Raw genomic sequence first — 17593 nt, 5'->3', positions numbered from 1 at the left:
AGGAATTTCCGTTATTTAGCAGATCATGGTGAAAAGATGATAAAGTCATAAAAAAATTCAACATCAATCAGTCAATAAGTATGGTACGTTAGTCTTCAGTTGAAAATCAAATCGGGTCAATATGTCGTCAAGATATCATGATGTGTAATATGTGAATAAAGCAAACGAACCTGTATGCAAATTTTTATTTCATTCTTTCCTGCTCATAAATATAACTACTGCGCAGTTTTCACTGCGCTTTATTTACTTAACTAATACACGGTTTTTGGGAGAATATATAACTCTCATTGCGGAAACAATAATTTCATCATTATTACCAAGTTTATTTCAAATACTAAAAATACTATAAATACAAGAAATGAAATACTTGCTCATTTTATATGAAATGCTGGCTTGTTGTAAAATAAGAGAAAAAATAATGATTTGAAAAAGCAATTCATATAGAGTGGCAAATTAAACTTTCAATGATGACAGTCATTTGAAAATTCAAAAATGACCTTGACATTGACAATTCAGTCAAAATATAAACTATCTGGCAATAAACGCCATAACATAAATATTCACTTAGTCATAATACGCCTCCGCATTTTTGAAAAAATCGAATAACAACGTTGATAATGTGAAGCTAATTTCTGTCAAAGAAGATGCTTTGAATTGAGAAATTTTCAAGTAAATGCTTGTTAAACTATTGAAAAGGCAATCTACAATAGAAGATGATGTGCTTATAATAGAGAGACACCAGGCGCGCAGCATTGAAAGTGGTTTAAATGAGCTAAAATTAAATTCTAACAATCAAGTCATTCTTCCCTAATCTCAATACCATCTCATGTATAAAACAAAAAATACCGTTTTACAGTGAAAAATCTTATTTACATCTTACATTTACCAATTTTAATTAAACTATGGAATAAAATTCACCCTTTCGCTGTATCCCCAACCACGAATTACAGAATCCTGACTGACAGAAAATCACACATACCTCTTGCATTCTGTTGTTGTGCGCGTCTTCTGTTCCGTGTAGACGGCGTTTAAAATTCTTTTTTCTCCATTGTTCATATGTGTAATAATGTTGAATGCTAAATAACAAATGGTCGCACTTTATCACATAGTGAAAGTTACATTAAATTTAAAACTGAATTTTCAAATATGATAATTACATTAAATTTTTAATTAAAACGTAACGTTTACAAAATAAGTGTGCACCCTTTTTGAAGTTAACTAACACAAGTAGAAAACAGAATTACTTTAAATTACTTTTAAAGCGGACTTCAGCAAATGGTTGATGCCATAGTAAATTCACTGAACATTTTACGACGTTTCCTCTGGGCACGTAATCAAACGAACAACTGCACCGTTGCTGATGATAATGAACTTTGATTACGGTCATGCATAATGTTTGCATAATGAAGCATTAAAGATCGATTTTAGTGGTTTGGAACTTTCTGAAGATATATGTATATTACATTTCATTTTTAATATGTGGATTTTTGTAAAAATTTCATCTTTTTATTAGAATTGTTTAATTTTTTATTTTGTAGTGATACGTTTTCCAACGTGTGCTTTATTAACTAACGGCAGGCAGTTGTAAATGTAGTTAATTATTTAAGTGAAATTGAACTTGCTCATCACATGATTAATACGGTCAGATGGAAAATTAAAATTTTGAAGGAAAGTTTATTTATGTTGTTCTTGCAGATTAAGTAATAAAATTAAATGCAAGTAATAAGAGAATAAGAAATATTAATTTTCTGTTCAGAAAACAAAATTTTCTATTTTCCTGAATTTACTGTCTGCATATTTTTCCATTTATTCGCAGTAAATTATGGACAATATCTAAATCTGTTTAATGTTTATATTAATAAGAAAAACCACTTTTGCAAAAGTTCCAAATTCGTTTGTATTCATCGCATTCTGATTTTGTTTTTCGCATTATAATTTTCTTCACTTGTTCCTCAGCCGCATCGGCATCATAACACTTTTTATACGTTCTTCTCAACTGTTGAACAATTTCCGGTGATTTTTCTTTTGCACAAGCGCAGAAGGTTTGCGGCAACTTTTTCAACTTTTCCTTGCACTCGTTATTCATTCTGAGTATAAAATAAGAAAACTTTTCAGGATTCAACATCAAAAGATTAAATTCACGCAATTTACAAATCAGTGCATTTTTTATCTGTTTTGCACCACATTGCATAGTCTTCTTCTAATTCAAGCACATTTCGAAATGGATTTAGTTGTCTTTTTTCAAATTCTGCTTTTACACATTTTTCAACAATACCAGCTTTGTGCGCTGGACATTTCTTTCCTTCTCGTATAGTTTTCAAGTAATAACTAGCGCCATCTTCGAGTTCTAAGTAGATCCTAAAATGCATAATTTAAAAATTTATTCAACAAATGCATTTCTCTGAACATTTGGTACAATATTTTAAATGTTCGTATAATTTTAATTTTCATATTTATAATAAAATCTAGAGAAAATACTAATGCCTTTTCGTCAAGTATTAAATGCAATTTGCTGGGCATATGTAGAGTAATGTTCACGTTGACGTGCACATGAAAGCCACAATTTAATAAAACCAGCAAACAAAAATAATTTCTTTTGCTAAAATCAGCTCTGCAATTCTAGCCAAATGTAACACAATGCATAAAGTCATAGTCCATTTATGTTAATTGAAAAAATTTTATATAAATTCTATTTAAATTCATTATTCGCAACACCAAACATCTATGCAAATCTGTAATCAATTGAACAGCAGATCAAAATTACACCAATATATATATAATTGATGTAATATTTTTGATTTTTGATAATCATTTGTTTAATTTATCACTTCACAATTTGATACAGCTTTTTGAATATTCATAGTTATTAAATTTAGACAATGAAGTTTAACAAAATTACATTTTAAAAGTATACCTTTTGAAACGTGTTTTTACAGATTCCAAAAAGAAGTCACCATCAATTAGCATGTCATCATCTGGATACATAAAATCAGGAATAGTTTTCTTTATACAACTCATAATGATGTTGCTTTCTTGGTCTTCAGAAACCATGCATTTGTCGTTTTCAGGAGTAGGCGTGCGTTCTTTTACTCCTGGAAACAATTTTGGATTGAGAACCACTTTAGTCACGGTTACTTCTTCAAAATCAGCATCAAGATCATCATTTGCATCGGCGTCGTCATCATCATCATCATCATTGACATCGGTATATTTTTCTTTTTCTGTAAGAAGTATAGCTTCCGGCTTTTGGCATCCATTTCTACAAGTAATTACTTTTAAAAGCAACATACACGGATGAGTATGTACTTTACGTTGTGAAGCACAGTTCAACATCTTTGCTTAAAGTATTGAATTTTTCAGATGATTCACTATTATTTACCAGTGGTGAAAGCTCGCTGGTCATGCATTCAAAATATTGGAATATTTCCTTTCCACAGACCAGCGTTGCCGCGCTACTGGCAATTTCTGTGCACAATGCCAAGCATAAAACTGCAACATAAAACTGATAGTTCATCTTGTAATTTGATAGAAGCATAATGAAGTACAGTGATGCAAAAATTAAATTTTTGTATATAAATACTTAAATTTTAAGGACAACTTGTCATCGATATTTCACTGGCCCATATATATGTTCAGGTTTCCACAGTGAAAATTGATTTTCAAAGTAACATTGCCAAAAACAACGTGAAATATCACCCACGAAACAGCTTTATTTTATCAATTTATCAGCAATATTTGACATTTATAGAAAAGTAAGTGACAGCACTTTCGCCTAGTTTAATTTTTTCTTGTTTCACATTTTCTTGATACAACAATAGTATTGCAATTTTAGCATTAATTAACTGGTTACGGTAAAACATTATCGTTTATTATTACAAATAAGCCAACACTACACAGTACTACATGAAAAACTGATGAAAAATTATGCTAGTTTTATTTTATTTTTATGACACTATTTCATCGATAATTTTAAAAGTACATTTTCAACTGTAATGTCTTCATCAAAAGCTTAAAAATGCACTTCTGTTCTATTAAAATGCAACATACATTAACAAGTTAAAATGAGCAAATAATTATTGTCAAGTAAATTTATTTAAAAAAACAGTGTTTTTTAAATACTTTGAAATTTATCTGAAGTATAATTCGATTAAAAATTATCTTGCTGAATGTTTGTTTAAAGTGTGTTATCTCCATCGTGCGGATCGCATGAAAACAGAAAATCGCACAACTATTAAATACAATTTTATACTGTTTAAAAGCTATTCGACTAAACATTGTCACACTCAAATGTACATTTCACTGCAATAAAACTGAAATTTACTGCCTGCAACCTGTTTGGAACAGAAATGAAAAATAGCTTTAGGGGTATGATCTCCTAATTTTCAACAACAACATGTTTCTTATCAATTTTTTACAAATCTGTTAGAACGTTGAAAAAGTTTTTTTTTTTGACTTTCTGTTAAATATATCGCAATACTGTGACAAATTTTATGTTCGCTAATTCATGCATTAAATTTTCTATATAAAAAAGCGTCTTAAAATGTACCTTTTTCATTAGAAATCCTTTGCATGTTTGCGTGTTTGCCTCTTTCCATTGCAAGCAGATAATAAGAAAATTGAAATCAATTTTGGAGAAGATTCTTTTCATTTTCTGTAAACATTTCAGAAAAATGTTGCATTTATCTATAAACATAAATATAAACATTAAAATAAACATCGATATCATGCTTCTTGTTGCATCGCTAAACTGTTGCTGATAATCAAACATTTCCTCGCAAAGTTGGCGAAGCTCCCATTGTCGCGTTCGATGCGATTTTCACATATCTTAGTTTTGAAAATTATATTAATAATTATTTTTCTATGTTTCTACAGTTGATGTTTATGACCACCATGTTCAGTATAAATGATCTAACATAGGGGGCTGTTGATGCAGTATTCATTGCTTATTCAGTGGAATGAAATAATTTAAGTTTGTAAAAAAAGTTTCTTCTTGCTTTGTAATAAAACACAAAAAACTATCACATGCAGCAAATATATTTCACACAAAACACGTTAGAAGACAAATAATTTAAACAGAAATAAAAATCATGCAACAATAAACATATTTTATTATGAACAATTAATACGGTCGATGAAATTTGTGAAAAAAAACAATTAATTTAACTATAAATTCCGGTGTTACTATAATTAAAAATTTCAAGTAATTTTCTGAAAAACTTTTCACTGCATTTGAATTTAAATATAAAACATCTAAGAAATAAGTAAATAAAAAAACATACAGATTTCAAGTAATAATAGCATAAACTGCACGTATAAAAAATATATATGTAGATGCGTATAACTCTTTACTTTCTAAATTTTAAGGTAAAATTGAAGTAATTCTCAGATTCTTATAAAATTTCAGAAACCATCAAATAAATATCTAAATTATGAATATATTTCAAACTCGATGATCAGTTCCTATTTCGAATTGTAAGTATTTAATTTTTATCATTGAAAAAATTACAAGTACTTGCTTATCTTTATTCATAATTAACTGTAGTTCAGATATAGCAACGCTTTATATTTTATTTCTAATTTCAGAAAAGCTTCACAATATACTTCAACAGATGGACCATATTAACTGTTTCTAATCTAGTCGTATTAATAACTCAAAAAGGTGCTCAAATCTCAGAAGTCGACAGACCCTAATTGAAAAGAATACTCAAATAAATGAATTTCAACAAGTGGAATTACTAAAAATTATGCTACGCACCAATACAGATTTCTTACACAAATTAAACAAAATTCAAATTCAAATATAATTTAACAAAACCTGAATTGAAAACAATTAACGACATTAATAAAAAAAACAAATAATAATTAAAGTTAAACAATTTTCCACAGAAGAATTTCAAAAGTATGTCTGTACCTGATTTTTTTTACAGTATGAATTTTATGGAAGGAAGATGGCTTAGCAATAAACTGATCGGTTGTGTTATGCTGCTTGATTTTTTGTTCTATGACATATGTAGAAAACTCAGCTTCAGTTTATGCTTGCGTGTACAAGATCTTTTCATGTAGTGTGATTTCGAATAGCGGATGCAGGAGAAATCGTTTCAGTACTTTTAATACTTATTTATCAAGATGCATGGAGAATTTCTTTGAATTTTCTACACACGTTTAACTTCATATCTGAAAACAAAAAATTTTCAAGAAACTTTTTATGTGATTTTCATTATTTATTTTTCTCACTTTTTAGCTTTGTTCATCAATCAATTTTCATTCACACATTGCTCGGTTTCCAAATTCTGCAGCTGAAATCTTTCAATTGTTTTATAAGGCTATATCCAATACATACGAATGCATATAGGTAAGCTGTGGTTAAAGTTATTTTGTAATCCGATAATGAATGCTGGGTAAAGTTGTACTGTGAAATGAACTTTGACTAGTTTACCTGTGCTATTTTTTCAAGTTAGAATTTTAGCTGAAAAGTTAATTTAAATTCGCTTAATTTTATTTAATTTTTTAACCCTTTTCTATTTCTGCTTATAGTGAAATGCGATGCGCTGACATTGTCTATGATAGTACTTGTCCATATTCCTTATCGGAATTTTGGTAAAGATGTTTGATGCTAAACCATCGATCTTGTTGGAATATATTGATATGGATTATACGGATGATTTGTCGATTAACAATGGTGAGAACGATGGAGAGAACAACGAAACGGTGGAAACAACTGTCAATGCTACAGAAGAATTGGGATCAACGGCCGATGAGATGTCCCAATCCTCTTCAGATGTTCAGCTCAATTTGGAAGATGCTCAGAAGACTGAAGAAACTACCCCCGCTGAAAATGCATCAACTGAAAGAGAAACGGATCTTTCAAACAGTCCCGAAGTGTTTACGGTTCTGAACATGCTCATTGATGAACAAGCAGTTTCGATATTTTTTAATATGATTACGGATTCGGATTCTTCATCAGCTACACCCACAACTCAGAACGGTCTCGAAACTCAGACTGCGTCAAGTGGAACGAATAAAGCGGAAGATTCAAAGTCACTTGGAAAGAAATCGCGCAAAGGAAATTCAACAAAATTTATTTCCTGCATTTGTCCACAGTGTGGTTTATACAAGTCTTACTTGCGTTTTTCTGTGCATCTGGAAAAGTGTTTACGCGGAGGCAGAAACAGGCGTTGCGTTCCAATTAATCTTATGGAAGCTCATTTAGGTACACTTTTTATTGTTATTTATAATAAACTACCATAGCTAATTAGTTAATTGGTAAGATGAAAAAATATCCCACAGATATCATCATGGGTGAAAGTGTTAAATTTAGCACAGAAATGGTTTCATTTTGTAGGCGTTGAAAAAGAAGTGCTTCCTGTTATTTTCTTATGTAATGCTCACTGTTGTATTTTGGCAAAAGTTCAGGAAGTTTTTTTTATCTTTTCAATGATGGTACTTTCACTGCTTAAAATAACAGTTTTGTTTAATTGAATCTTTTAAGCGATTTCTGTTTGGTGGAAGAAATTCTTGAAGCTCAGAGAAATAAGGGGAAGTAAATTTTTCTGAAAGTAATAATAATAATTAATGTAAGTTTCAGAATTCAATCGATTCAACTATTCAATAACGTTAAATGTTAATTAAGTCGTTTTGCACTTTTTTGTATTTTTACTTAGGAATAATGATTTGCAGGTATAAACATGTTTTTCTATGAATTGGAATGTGTTTTTTTGTTCTATTTACTTATTATCATCTCATGTTATGCCCATCCGTAGCTGACAAAATTTCTAGCCCAATTTTAACCTAATATATTTTGTAAATGTTGAAAATTTTCAAATTTTCTGCCCGTATGAGAGATCAATGGGTTTTAGATGCAATATCGGGAAGCGAAATTGATGCCGCTGAAAAATCAGGCGATGAAGAATGGTCTGTGTCGAAGAAAAAGTCGAAACGAGGAAAAGCGCGAGATGTGAAAAAGAAAAAAGATGGGAAAAGTTCGACTAAAGCACAGAAAGTGTCTGCCGTTGAAAATGAAGAAAAAACAGAATCGGTTCCAACGGAAGGCGTTGTGATGGAAACAGTATCGACTGCAGTTACTGATACTGGCTCACCACCGTTGGCAGACAATCAAGAAGACATGGAAGCAAGAAGCAAGCCGGATAAGCAAGAAGAATAAAGTGAAAAAAGTACAAAAAAAATGCATACCTTTTTTATGCTAATTTTTGTTCAGTTGAAGACTTTTTTTCATGAAGACGTATTTCTTCATCTTTTGAAGGGCATTTTCTGTTTCCTTGAGGGTTGTCGCGAATTTCTAAGCGCACTGTTTGTAATTTGATATTTTTGTCTGACGTATTGCAGCCCTGAATGGCCGGTTGTAATGATCGGGTATTTATCTTATGTTGTTTATCTCTTTCACCAGTTTCACTTAACCCTCACAGGAAGACACATCTGAGTTGAACATTGTTAAAGCCCTGAAGTTAAGATTTTGCTCAACTGAACCTTGCCTGCCTCAGCAAGCTCGTTGTTTGAAAATATTCACGAAAGCACTGCTGTATTTTCCCATTTGATGTGATGATGATGATTGAGATGTTTTGCTTATTGTTCCTGCAAATGTGTATTTCTTTTTTATTATTTGGGATATTTTTTTGGTGTTACAGTGAAATAAAGTTGCTTTAAAATAAAAAATAAATTTTTCTTACTTTAAATAAATCATAATTTTTGCTATTATGAGATATTAGAAAATTGGTGAAAAAGGAGACGATCTACGATGTCGATGGCTGAATGTTGTGAACATTGGGGGAAAAAAATGAAATGCACCGTAGAACTGGTGATCGTGGAAATGGTTGGAACAAGCATTGCTAGCCTTGCATAACGCAGTCTACCAGAAGAACAAGGTACGCTGATCATCAGATTAGATCCACTTTCAACGGCTGATGAAACTGTGTGCTGGTGTTGTTGTTGTTGTTGTTGTCTGGCTGTCAGTTCACTCATCAAAATCATCGTTTGCTCTTGAGCAGTTTGAACTAGATGCGCTGTGCTCAGTGATTTCACTGCAAATTATTATAATTGATTTGAAATTTAAATTATGAAAGCAAAAATGAAATGCTTACTTGGTTTGAATAAAATTAATGCCAACAAACAGTAAAGTTCTTCAGGCGAAATGTTCAACTGTTCAACCATGCTTGCCGCTTGTTCCAACGATAATTTCTCCTCCGGGCTGATTTTCTCCATTGTCGAATTTATTGTTTTCACTTCTACAATAGAGTGTCCATTTATTAAAAGAAAAACATCGTTATATATCATTAGGTTTGTTCAATTCAGCAATCTGGTCACTTACTTGATAGCATTAGTTGAAACTGTCCTCGACGCATCGCCAGTAGAACAAACAGCTCGTGCCAAGATTTCATCAATAATTGACGCCTATCTTTCAATGGCAACTGCCAAAATTGGGCAATCGATTGCAACCATATTTTGAGGATGTTCAAAATCCCAACAGTATCATTATGATCTTTGCTGCTGCCCATTTCACGAGGTGACAGTGTGAAAAGATTACGCGCAAATTTTTCAAATGTCATATAATCTTGAATGGAATTATTATAAATTATGACAAAGAAAAAAAACAATGACAAAAGTATAAAAACAGTACTGATGTTGCCTTTTGAATATATTCGATTGTTGAAAGTAAAATTCGGTACCACATGCGACGGGGTTACAGTGTTCGGGTAGGCGTAGGGAATACTGTAAGATTGCATTTGCATACTTTTCGGCATCACGTGCGAACAAGAAGACGCGGCGTGGGTGAAGTTGGAACCAAAGTTCAGAGGGAAATTTCTCCAGCACCACCAACCTACAGAGGAAGGAGTCACAGCCAACAAGCGATGATTTCGTTCTTGCCAAACGTCAATCATATTCATGCTCTGCGCAAAATTATTACGAGCAGAAGAGAAAATTGCATATTCATCACTGCAACGATAATGTCGTCGTGGTTCTTTCGGAACTCGCTCATTTTGAACGGCTAAAAATATACTGCTTTTTTTCATCACATCTCCATCATATAAATATTATTTACAATTATCAATTTAAATAAACTTTTTATAAAATAATTTTAAAAAAACGAAACACACTAATTCTACCTGATTATATTATATATTGTAATGAATGTAACAAGTAGTGAAGTGTAACAAGCAAATTTATATGTACTTGAAAATGTAGATGATTTACATAAATAAATAAAAGTAACAGATTTGTTAAACTGAAGTTTGAAACAAGTCGATAAAGGAATTGAACATGTTCAATTAAGTGTTTGAAAATAATTATTATTGAAAATGATTTTAACTGTTTAATTAGTATATTGATTGTTCAAATAAACTAGTATCTGTCGCGCTGTTTATTAAATAAACAAATAGTCTGCACACTTGATATTAAATAAGACCGAGTGCAGCTGTGGTCAAGTTTACACACGTAACATGAGCTTTCCATATAATTGATCTTATGCATTCACTTTATTATAAACGAACAGCTTTTTTATATGAGATCAAAACAAAAAAATTCATAACAATAAATTACAATCCCTTTGCCAATGAACATTCTTTCTGATCATATTTAAATTTAAATACAAGTGACATTAATTCAATTTTACATTGAGCGTAAATGGTTTCAATTGAAACAAATTAAACAGCAATGAAATATTCCACGTCCCATAGAATTTACCATACAATAATATACACATTTTTTTATCGTTTAAAGTAAATTTAATGATGAACAGAAAATAAAATCCATGATGAACTTTGTTGAATAGAAGTGTTTCACATTAAAGTGAATGTACAACGCAATATTAAGGTTGTTTTCTGATGATGTTACATTAAATTGAAATATAATTTGAAAATGTTGACAAATGAAATGGAAAATGTTAAAAAAACAAATGAAAATAAAAATAATCTTACCATGTCGATTCATTTTCACTTGAAGACATTTTTTAAGACGGCATGCTTGGCATTGATTACGTCTTGCCACGTCGACAACACAGTCATCGTTACTTTTGCATTGATAAGTGAGATTTCTTCGGATGGATCGTTTGAAAAATCCTCTACAACCGTCACAACTCGGTACACCGTAATGCTTTCCCGAAGCTTTATCACCGCAAACTTGACAACAACAATTCGATTCTGTTGTTAATGGTTTTTTATTATTTTGGTGCATGATTTTTGAAACGTTGCTTTTCGATTCAGCGCTGTTAGTAGCGTCCAAGCTGGAGGAGAGCTGTAATAGTAGAGAAGCAAAAGTGCAACTCATCATCTGAGCATCAGACAGTCTAAATCCTGGTTCTCGAACCTGGTTGGTCGGGTTGTTCAAAATTGGTCCAGACCACCGGATCAGTATAGGCGGTGGAAAGTTCAAATCCGATCTTCATTTTATGTTACTTTGCTAGCCAAAAGCGGTCTTTGCCTGCAAAAGCAGATTAACTTTACCAGTGACCGGTGGGAACTGAGGCAGGTGTGCCAAATTGAACCAGTCATCCAACTTTGTCATGCTTGATCGACCATTACCATTGGACCATTGCGACAGGATAAAATTACCCAAGCCCGAGTCAGTTCACATCATATGCGTTAATTAAGCGCAGACGTTTGCCGATCGGTCGATGGGTCATTAGCTGAGCAGATATATTCAGTCGGTGTCCATTTCACCGAAAGCAACTTGACTGCGCAGACCAACGCTTGTGGATGAACCAAACAATCGGCTTGCCGTTGCCGCAATAATCGACCCTATATTGCGCAACTGCAGCCAAAAGACAGACAATTCACCATTCGAGAGCACCGACCACTGAACGGCTGCATGCAATGGAGATTATCTTTATAATCTCGCTTTGTTCTACCGTTTTCGATTAAATTTGCATTCTAGACCTAATTTTATTCCTTATCATCTTTAACCTTATCAGTAACACTGGGTAAATTCTTTATTCAACGAACAAATTCACATTATTTCTTTTTTTCATCAACTAATGTACTGCTTTAAACAATTATTTATGTACATTTTTTTATTACCAAGAATTTTTTTCAGTGTACAAATTGATTTTTCTCTTGTAAAATTAAAACTTAACAAAACTTGTTGCTTCTTAAACTGCACATTACTGAATTTAAAAAGAAAATTTTTTTTTCATTTATTACACAATTCAACTATTTTCACTAATACTTACTTGATTTTCAGCTATCTTCATATAGTTTATAAGCCCTGAAAAGTAAACGGTAAAATTTATAGGACAGAATATTCCTGATTAAATTTCAAAATTAAATCAAAAAACATTTATTATAAAATTAAAAATATATAATATTCACTTGAAATAAAAACTGAATAAAAATTTTATATATTCATCAAAAGATTTACGAAACTTTTCATACATGCATAATAGAATGACATACTTATTTAATTTTAACAGTAAGACAAGGTTTCTTTCATCAGATAAGATTCTGTTTCACTTTGGAAATGATAAATTTCTGCAGCTAAAATATGATAGTTTTCAATAAAATTTATCAATTAAAAGCTACTCAAAAATTTTGAGTGTTCCAATATCATACTAAATAAACATATTACTCCTTACTTTTATTTTTGGGTACTGTAATGCATAAGTAAATATTTAAAATTTAGCTAAATAATGCTAGCGTGCTTGATAATATTGTTTTTGTTTTTACTTTCGTATATCCATTACATTTTTCTTTCATGTACAATAATTACAAAAATGAAATTCAGTAATGAATAGTGTTACTGTAGTGATCCGAATTGAAGAACAATTTATGAATTAATTTTTTTAATAAACAGATTGTTATTGGCATTGACTTTTTTAAAGATAGCAGAGACTTTATGAAGTTAATTTCATTTTCAGTTAGTAGTTTACTAAGTGAACATCAAACAGCAAAAAGAAGCACTGGAAACATTTTGGACAATAAGAAAATTAAACTGATTTCTTTTTATAGGCGGAAAATATCGATTACATTAGGTAGAATGTTTAAACTGTGTAAATTTCGTCAAATTATTCGAATTCCTCCACATCGATTTGGTGAAGATGTCGTTAAATACTTGGAAAGAAAAATAGGTGAAATGTTTATCAATAAGGTAATAAATAGGATGAGCGTATTTTTCAAATTTAATTATTTACATTTAGGTTATCCTAAACTATGGCTTGGGCGTTTGTGTGCACAGTATTGAAGAAATTGGAGACAGCATTACATTACCTGGTGATGGCGGAGCGCATACTGAAGGTAAATCTTTTCATTCGTCTTCTCTTTGCATTGAAAGAAATTGCAAAATATTTGGTTTTATCAGTAACGTGGAACATGATCGTTTTTCATCCTAATATTGGAGAAGTATTGAAAGGCGAAATTTCAAAATGCGACAGTACCGGCGTAAGTGGTAAGTTGTGATAATTTTTGCATTTCGTTTTACTGCTTGTGTAAACAGCATCCGAATGTAAATTGCTGAACAAGTTTTAATTTAGTTACAATGACATTTTTTGAAGATATATTTATCCCAAGGGAATATTTACCACAGCCATCTAAATTTTTACAAAATGAGCAAATATGGTCTTGGCAATATGAAGTTGATGATGGTTTCGCTGAGTTGTTTTTGGAACCAGGTCTGTCTTTTATCATTCATGACAAATATTATTTTATTTATAAAAATTTCAGGTAGCAAAGTTCGGTTTCGAGTAATTGATGAAGTTTTTAAAGATATTCCAACTCAGGTCAGCGATGATAGTCAAGAGAACACAAATCAAAAATGTTATGAAATATACGGAGCAATGAACGATACTGGCTTAGGCTGCATCTCTTGGTGGAATGCTTCATAAAGACAAAAATTTATGTTCCATAACTCTATCAGATGTTTTACATTAACTTTTCATTGCATTTACAAGTCGTTCCAATAAAAATATTGGTCCTTTTGCGAAAGAAAGAATTTTTTCTGCGGTGAATTTCTTATTATATAACAACGTGTAAATGAAAATATAGTAATAATTGAAAAAAGCTTTCACTAACTACAATAAAAAATATTAGAAGCAATAAGAAAAAGTAAAAATACAGATTTTAAACGTGAATTATTACAGTTTTCAATAATAAAAATTCAGCTGTAAACAACTTACGCAAAAATATTTTGACTGTAGCAAGCAAAATATTAAATTTTAACAATTAAAATCTTTAAAATATAACTGCATCACACTTTACAAGTAAAATAATCTTTTTCAATTCATCATAACCTAAAGTTTTTTTTCATATTACCGTATTTAAAAAATTAACAGAACTAAAATATTCAAATATAAGACAATAAATGCCATTTCCTATAAACAGTATTTTGCAAATTTTTAGTACAAATTACGTTCTGAATGCTTGGAGTGAAAGAGTACTGCAGTTTACACTTACTATTCATAATGAAATTATCACCGAAATATATCGTATTGACATTCATTTCTTGGACATCTAGTGAGTGGTCTTACGTAAAATTAAAAACTAGACATTATTTATTTATATGTAATAATTGGTAAATTAATACATATACTTTTATATTTAATAGAAAAAACGAATGGAATAACGATTTGTTTAAAGCTGTAACTGAAACAAAGAAAAATAACATAAAAATCGGAAGAAAGTAAAAGTAACAATTATTTCAATCGTACAAAAATGTAAAGCACAATTAAATGATGAAAAGAATAATATAAATGCTGAGAGAAAAGTGAATTATGTGTCAATATCCACTCCGAATGCTTTCAAACCAATTTTAGCATCTTCAACTTCCTAATAAAATCATATTTATTTAGATTTGTGAAAACCTGATGCGAAAAACCTTACTTTAAATAACTTTTCTGCTTCAGTGGGACGGTCTCTCAACTTTCGGACGTCATAAATTAATAAATGCACAAAATAGGCCTACAAATGCTTTGTAAACATCAGAATACTCAGAATATTTTAACCATAAAACATTTTGTCTACACTTACACCAAAACCCATTAGAGAGAATACCGGAAGCTTAAAAATGACAACTTCAAAATGAAATATTTTAATGAGTTACAAATGAAAGCATAAACTTACTAAAATGACGGACGTGAAAGATAAAAATGGTCTAAACACCCATTTAGTCAACGAATGAAATAACAACAAAAGCCATATATAAATATACGGCAAAATAGCTTTTCCAAATTTGTCTATCGGACGATGAGCTGATGCCATTTGTTCAATAAAGTCAAAAATGATTTTAGGCTATACGTTGCAAGAAGAATATAATATGAACTGCAGCCCCACGAATTAATTATATTTATTTACTTATGATTGCCTATAGTAAATAGTGACGCACAGGTACTATTTTATGGAAGGCGGTTAATACTTATCAAAAAAAAATTTAATGAAGGTTATGTTCCTTTTTTAAGTTTTTATTTTAAATGTGACTGTTTTTAATAAAATTTTTATGCTCAGTAAGGAAGACTTTAACTTTTCATTATTACTATTTGCATGTAAGTTTGCAAAGCAAAGCCAGTTTTCATCTGACTCTTTAAAAGGCATACAAAATAAAGATATTTTATCATTAATTGATAATAAATAATCTTCCGTTAATCAATGATTGTTATTTAAATTTTGATTAGTTGATAGTAGCTGATTTGCAAGTTTTTTTTAAGTTAGTAGATGATGGAAATTTAAGAAAAAATATATGCATGCGTAATTATGCAGTTTCATTATGCTTTGTTTTTGCTATTTTCAGTTACCTTATTTTATTAAATTATTATTTCGAAGATGACGATGCTCGGTCGAAATTTTACGTCGTCGAAGCTCAAAAGAATTGGAGTTTCTCGTTTTGATGAGAGCATTAATTTGAATTTGGCTCGATTTGTGCGCGCATTGATTGAATATTCTGCTTCAAACAGCAATCAACTGCGCTCATTTGAAACAGGCCAATTCTTAATTGAACAAACGCAAACGGTATAAAAAATCGCAGGTAAGAGTTGAACAATAAAATCCAAGCATAACGTTAGCAAAATAGAAACAACAATGGAGCATATACGAGGTATAAATTTCAAATTAAACGAAAAGATGAAAGTAGGAAAAACAGATGAATAAGAAATTTTCATAAAAGCCTTTGCTGGTGGTGTTGTTGCTTTTTTGTCTTTGTTATTTGCAAAATTGATTAACTTTGCCTGTGCAATAATTTTGCAACAGAATTGGCAAATGTTGAAATTGATAAAATCTGAAAATTCAGCAAAGTGAATAGAAAGTAATAGTAAGTGAAAGTGAAAATTCGGCAAGTCAGTTTTTCCATGACTATTATTCTAAGCGTTCGTTTATCAATTGTGTGTGCATGTGTGCAGTGGATGTAATTGGCAGAATCGTCAGGAGATGGCCGCTTGACCGTTGAGAATCGATCTGGCCAATTCGTCCAAATCCGCAGCGGAAGTTTTAAGCCTCGCCCCTGTCTATTCGTTTAACTAGCTAATATTTCGATCTGACCACAGCTTCAAGTGTACGTCAATTTTTGGATGTTGTATTCTTTTTTCTTTCCTTTCTGTTCTACTCTTCTTCCAACAAAAATTACATCATGACGTCAGTGGATGTGAATAATTTTCTTTTTCTTTTTTTGTAAATCTATTTCGTCACCATCATCACCAACGTTCTATGATAAAATTAACAAGTGTGAAATTTCGTTTGTTATTCTATTTTAGTTGAAAATCGTGTCCCTTCTAAGTTGTACTTGTGAAAAAATGAAATTAATAAAACGAAAAAAAAATCCTACAAATACATATAATATGTATACAGCATTGTTGTTATGAAAATATGATGAATGAATTACATTTCAAAGTATATATAATAAAGAAAAAATTGTTCTATTCTGTTTTACATGTTGCTTGGTCGTGTATTTTCACTTACTATTGTCAATTAGCATGTATTGATTGAAGAATGGAAGATTGCAAAGTATTGAAATGGTCATTGAACAACAACATTAAATGACCGGGGCTAGCTTTAAATGCTGACGCAATATACTGGTCACGTATTGCCGCTAAGTCAACTGAACACATATATACATATATATATATATATATATATATATATAAGCAACGACGTTGACCAAATTTTATTAGACTTGCCGAAGTTGTTGTTATTCAGTGTGAACAGAAGTCATCATGCTAGTTGGTGGTGGTGATGCTGGCTGCCGTTCTGCGGGTCAGCTTCTATCCTCGATTCATTTGCTTCACCAATAAAGCTTTGTGATCAAGTTGAAGGAAAAGTTTACTTTTCTCTGAACAATATATATATATATATATATATATAACTACTGCCAAAACAAATTTTACAATTGATTTTTCAGCTAACCTGTACTTCTGTCCTTCCACTGACCACGAAATATATTTTACACTACTTGTTATCAACTTTATTCTTTATATTATTATCATCATCACCACATTTCATGAAAAAGGTAAATTATACATTTATTCATCCATTATGGCATTGTTATTAATAATGAAATGACATAATTGCATCATTTTATAAACAATCATCATTTGAAATGCAATACGGAAATACTTTTAACCTACATATTACAAACTAACATGTACATTTATTACACTAATTCAAGAAAA

The 17593-nt window shown here is 30.8% G+C and overlaps 6 protein-coding genes across 6 annotated transcripts; 4 read left to right on the top strand and 2 right to left on the bottom strand.

Moving 5' to 3' along the window:
• Positions 1 to 1783: 1783 nt before the first annotated feature.
• On the bottom strand, positions 1784 to 3514 carry Tsp_10969 (conserved hypothetical protein). Its single transcript, XM_003380944.1, has 5 exons — positions 3312 to 3514; positions 2915 to 3259; positions 2152 to 2358; positions 1870 to 2087; positions 1784 to 1833 (listed from the first exon to the last, which is right to left on the bottom strand). The coding sequence occupies exons 1-5, from the start codon at positions 3512 to 3514 to the stop codon at positions 1784 to 1786; spliced, it is 1023 nt and encodes a 340-aa protein (XP_003380992.1).
• A 1817-nt stretch (positions 3515 to 5331) lies between these two features.
• Tsp_10968 (biotin/lipoate A/B protein ligase family protein) lies at positions 5332 to 5623 on the top strand. Its single transcript, XM_003380943.1, has 3 exons — positions 5332 to 5364; positions 5405 to 5472; positions 5584 to 5623. The coding sequence occupies exons 1-3, from the start codon at positions 5332 to 5334 to the stop codon at positions 5621 to 5623; spliced, it is 141 nt and encodes a 46-aa protein (XP_003380991.1).
• Positions 5624 to 6603: 980 nt separating this feature from the next.
• Positions 6604 to 8161, top strand: Tsp_10967 (hypothetical protein). The gene is made up of 2 exons (XM_003380942.1): positions 6604 to 7210; positions 7857 to 8161. Exons 1-2 carry the CDS (start codon positions 6604 to 6606, stop codon positions 8159 to 8161), a joined length of 912 nt encoding a protein of 303 aa, XP_003380990.1.
• A 333-nt stretch (positions 8162 to 8494) lies between these two features.
• Positions 8495 to 11514, bottom strand: Tsp_10966 (zinc finger protein). Its single transcript, XM_003380941.1, is given in 8 exon segments — positions 8495 to 8589; positions 8745 to 9035; positions 9096 to 9239; positions 9323 to 9565; positions 9632 to 10000; positions 10929 to 11389; positions 11406 to 11430; positions 11454 to 11514. The coding sequence occupies 8 exon segments, from the start codon at positions 11512 to 11514 to the stop codon at positions 8495 to 8497; spliced, it is 1689 nt and encodes a 562-aa protein (XP_003380989.1).
• Positions 11515 to 12600: 1086 nt separating this feature from the next.
• Positions 12601 to 13825, top strand: Tsp_10965 (DNA-directed RNA polymerase III subunit polypeptide). Its single transcript, XM_003380940.1, has 6 exons — positions 12601 to 12608; positions 12954 to 13092; positions 13142 to 13238; positions 13303 to 13389; positions 13496 to 13612; positions 13665 to 13825. Exons 1-6 carry the CDS (start codon positions 12601 to 12603, stop codon positions 13823 to 13825), a joined length of 609 nt encoding a protein of 202 aa, XP_003380988.1.
• A 1930-nt stretch (positions 13826 to 15755) lies between these two features.
• On the top strand, positions 15756 to 17430 carry Tsp_10964 (conserved hypothetical protein; the record flags this gene model as incomplete). Its single annotated transcript, XM_003380939.1, has 2 exons — positions 15756 to 15941; positions 17323 to 17430. Coding segments are annotated over exons 1-2 (294 nt in total), but the record flags the coding sequence as incomplete, so codon positions are not given.
• Between the last annotated feature and the right edge of the window lie 163 nt (positions 17431 to 17593).

Source organism: Trichinella spiralis, assembly GCF_000181795.1.
Source record: "Trichinella spiralis strain ISS 195 chromosome Unknown Scfld2, whole genome shotgun sequence".
NCBI classification, from domain to species: Eukaryota; Metazoa; Nematoda; class Enoplea; order Trichinellida; family Trichinellidae; genus Trichinella; species Trichinella spiralis.
This window is presented reverse-complemented; position numbering and strand designations above follow the sequence as displayed.

Excerpts from the sequence above, each read along its gene's own strand:
- Tsp_10969 (XM_003380944.1), bottom strand. The coding sequence starts at position 3,514 with ATGAACTATCAGTTTTATGTTGCAGTTTTATGCTTGGCATTGTGCACA. Across the intron at positions 2,088-2,151 it reads GATAAAAAATGCACTGATTT|AATGAATAACGAGTGCAAGG; the intron begins GTAAATTGCGTG and ends TTTTATACTCAG. Across the intron at positions 1,834-1,869 it reads TTGGAACTTTTGCAAAAGTG|ATATTGTCCATAATTTACTG; the intron begins GTTTTTCTTATT and ends AAACAGATTTAG.
- Tsp_10968 (XM_003380943.1), top strand. The coding sequence starts at position 5,332 with ATGCGTATAACTCTTTACTTTCTAAATTTTAAG. Across the intron at positions 5,365-5,404 it reads TTTACTTTCTAAATTTTAAG|AAACCATCAAATAAATATCT; the intron begins GTAAAATTGAAG and ends ATAAAATTTCAG. Across the intron at positions 5,473-5,583 it reads ATCAGTTCCTATTTCGAATT|AAAAGCTTCACAATATACTT; the intron begins GTAAGTATTTAA and ends TTCTAATTTCAG.
- Tsp_10967 (XM_003380942.1), top strand. The coding sequence starts at position 6,604 with ATGTTTGATGCTAAACCATCGATCTTGTTGGAATATATTGATATGGAT. Across the intron at positions 7,211-7,856 it reads TCTTATGGAAGCTCATTTAG|ATGCAATATCGGGAAGCGAA; the intron begins GTACACTTTTTA and ends AATGGGTTTTAG.
- Tsp_10966 (XM_003380941.1), bottom strand. The coding sequence starts at position 11,514 with ATGACAAAGTTGGATGACTGGTTCAATTTGGCACACCTGCCTCAGTTC. Across the intron at positions 10,001-10,928 it reads AGTGAAAATGAATCGACATG|CCGTTCAAAATGAGCGAGTT; the intron begins GTAAGATTATTT and ends GTATATTTTTAG. Across the intron at positions 9,240-9,322 it reads GTTTCAACTAATGCTATCAA|AAGTGAAAACAATAAATTCG; the intron begins GTAAGTGACCAG and ends ACTCTATTGTAG.
- Tsp_10965 (XM_003380940.1), top strand. Across the intron at positions 13,093-13,141 it reads GTGAAATGTTTATCAATAAG|GTTATCCTAAACTATGGCTT; the intron begins GTAATAAATAGG and ends ATTTACATTTAG. Across the intron at positions 13,390-13,495 it reads CGACAGTACCGGCGTAAGTG|ATATATTTATCCCAAGGGAA; the intron begins GTAAGTTGTGAT and ends CATTTTTTGAAG.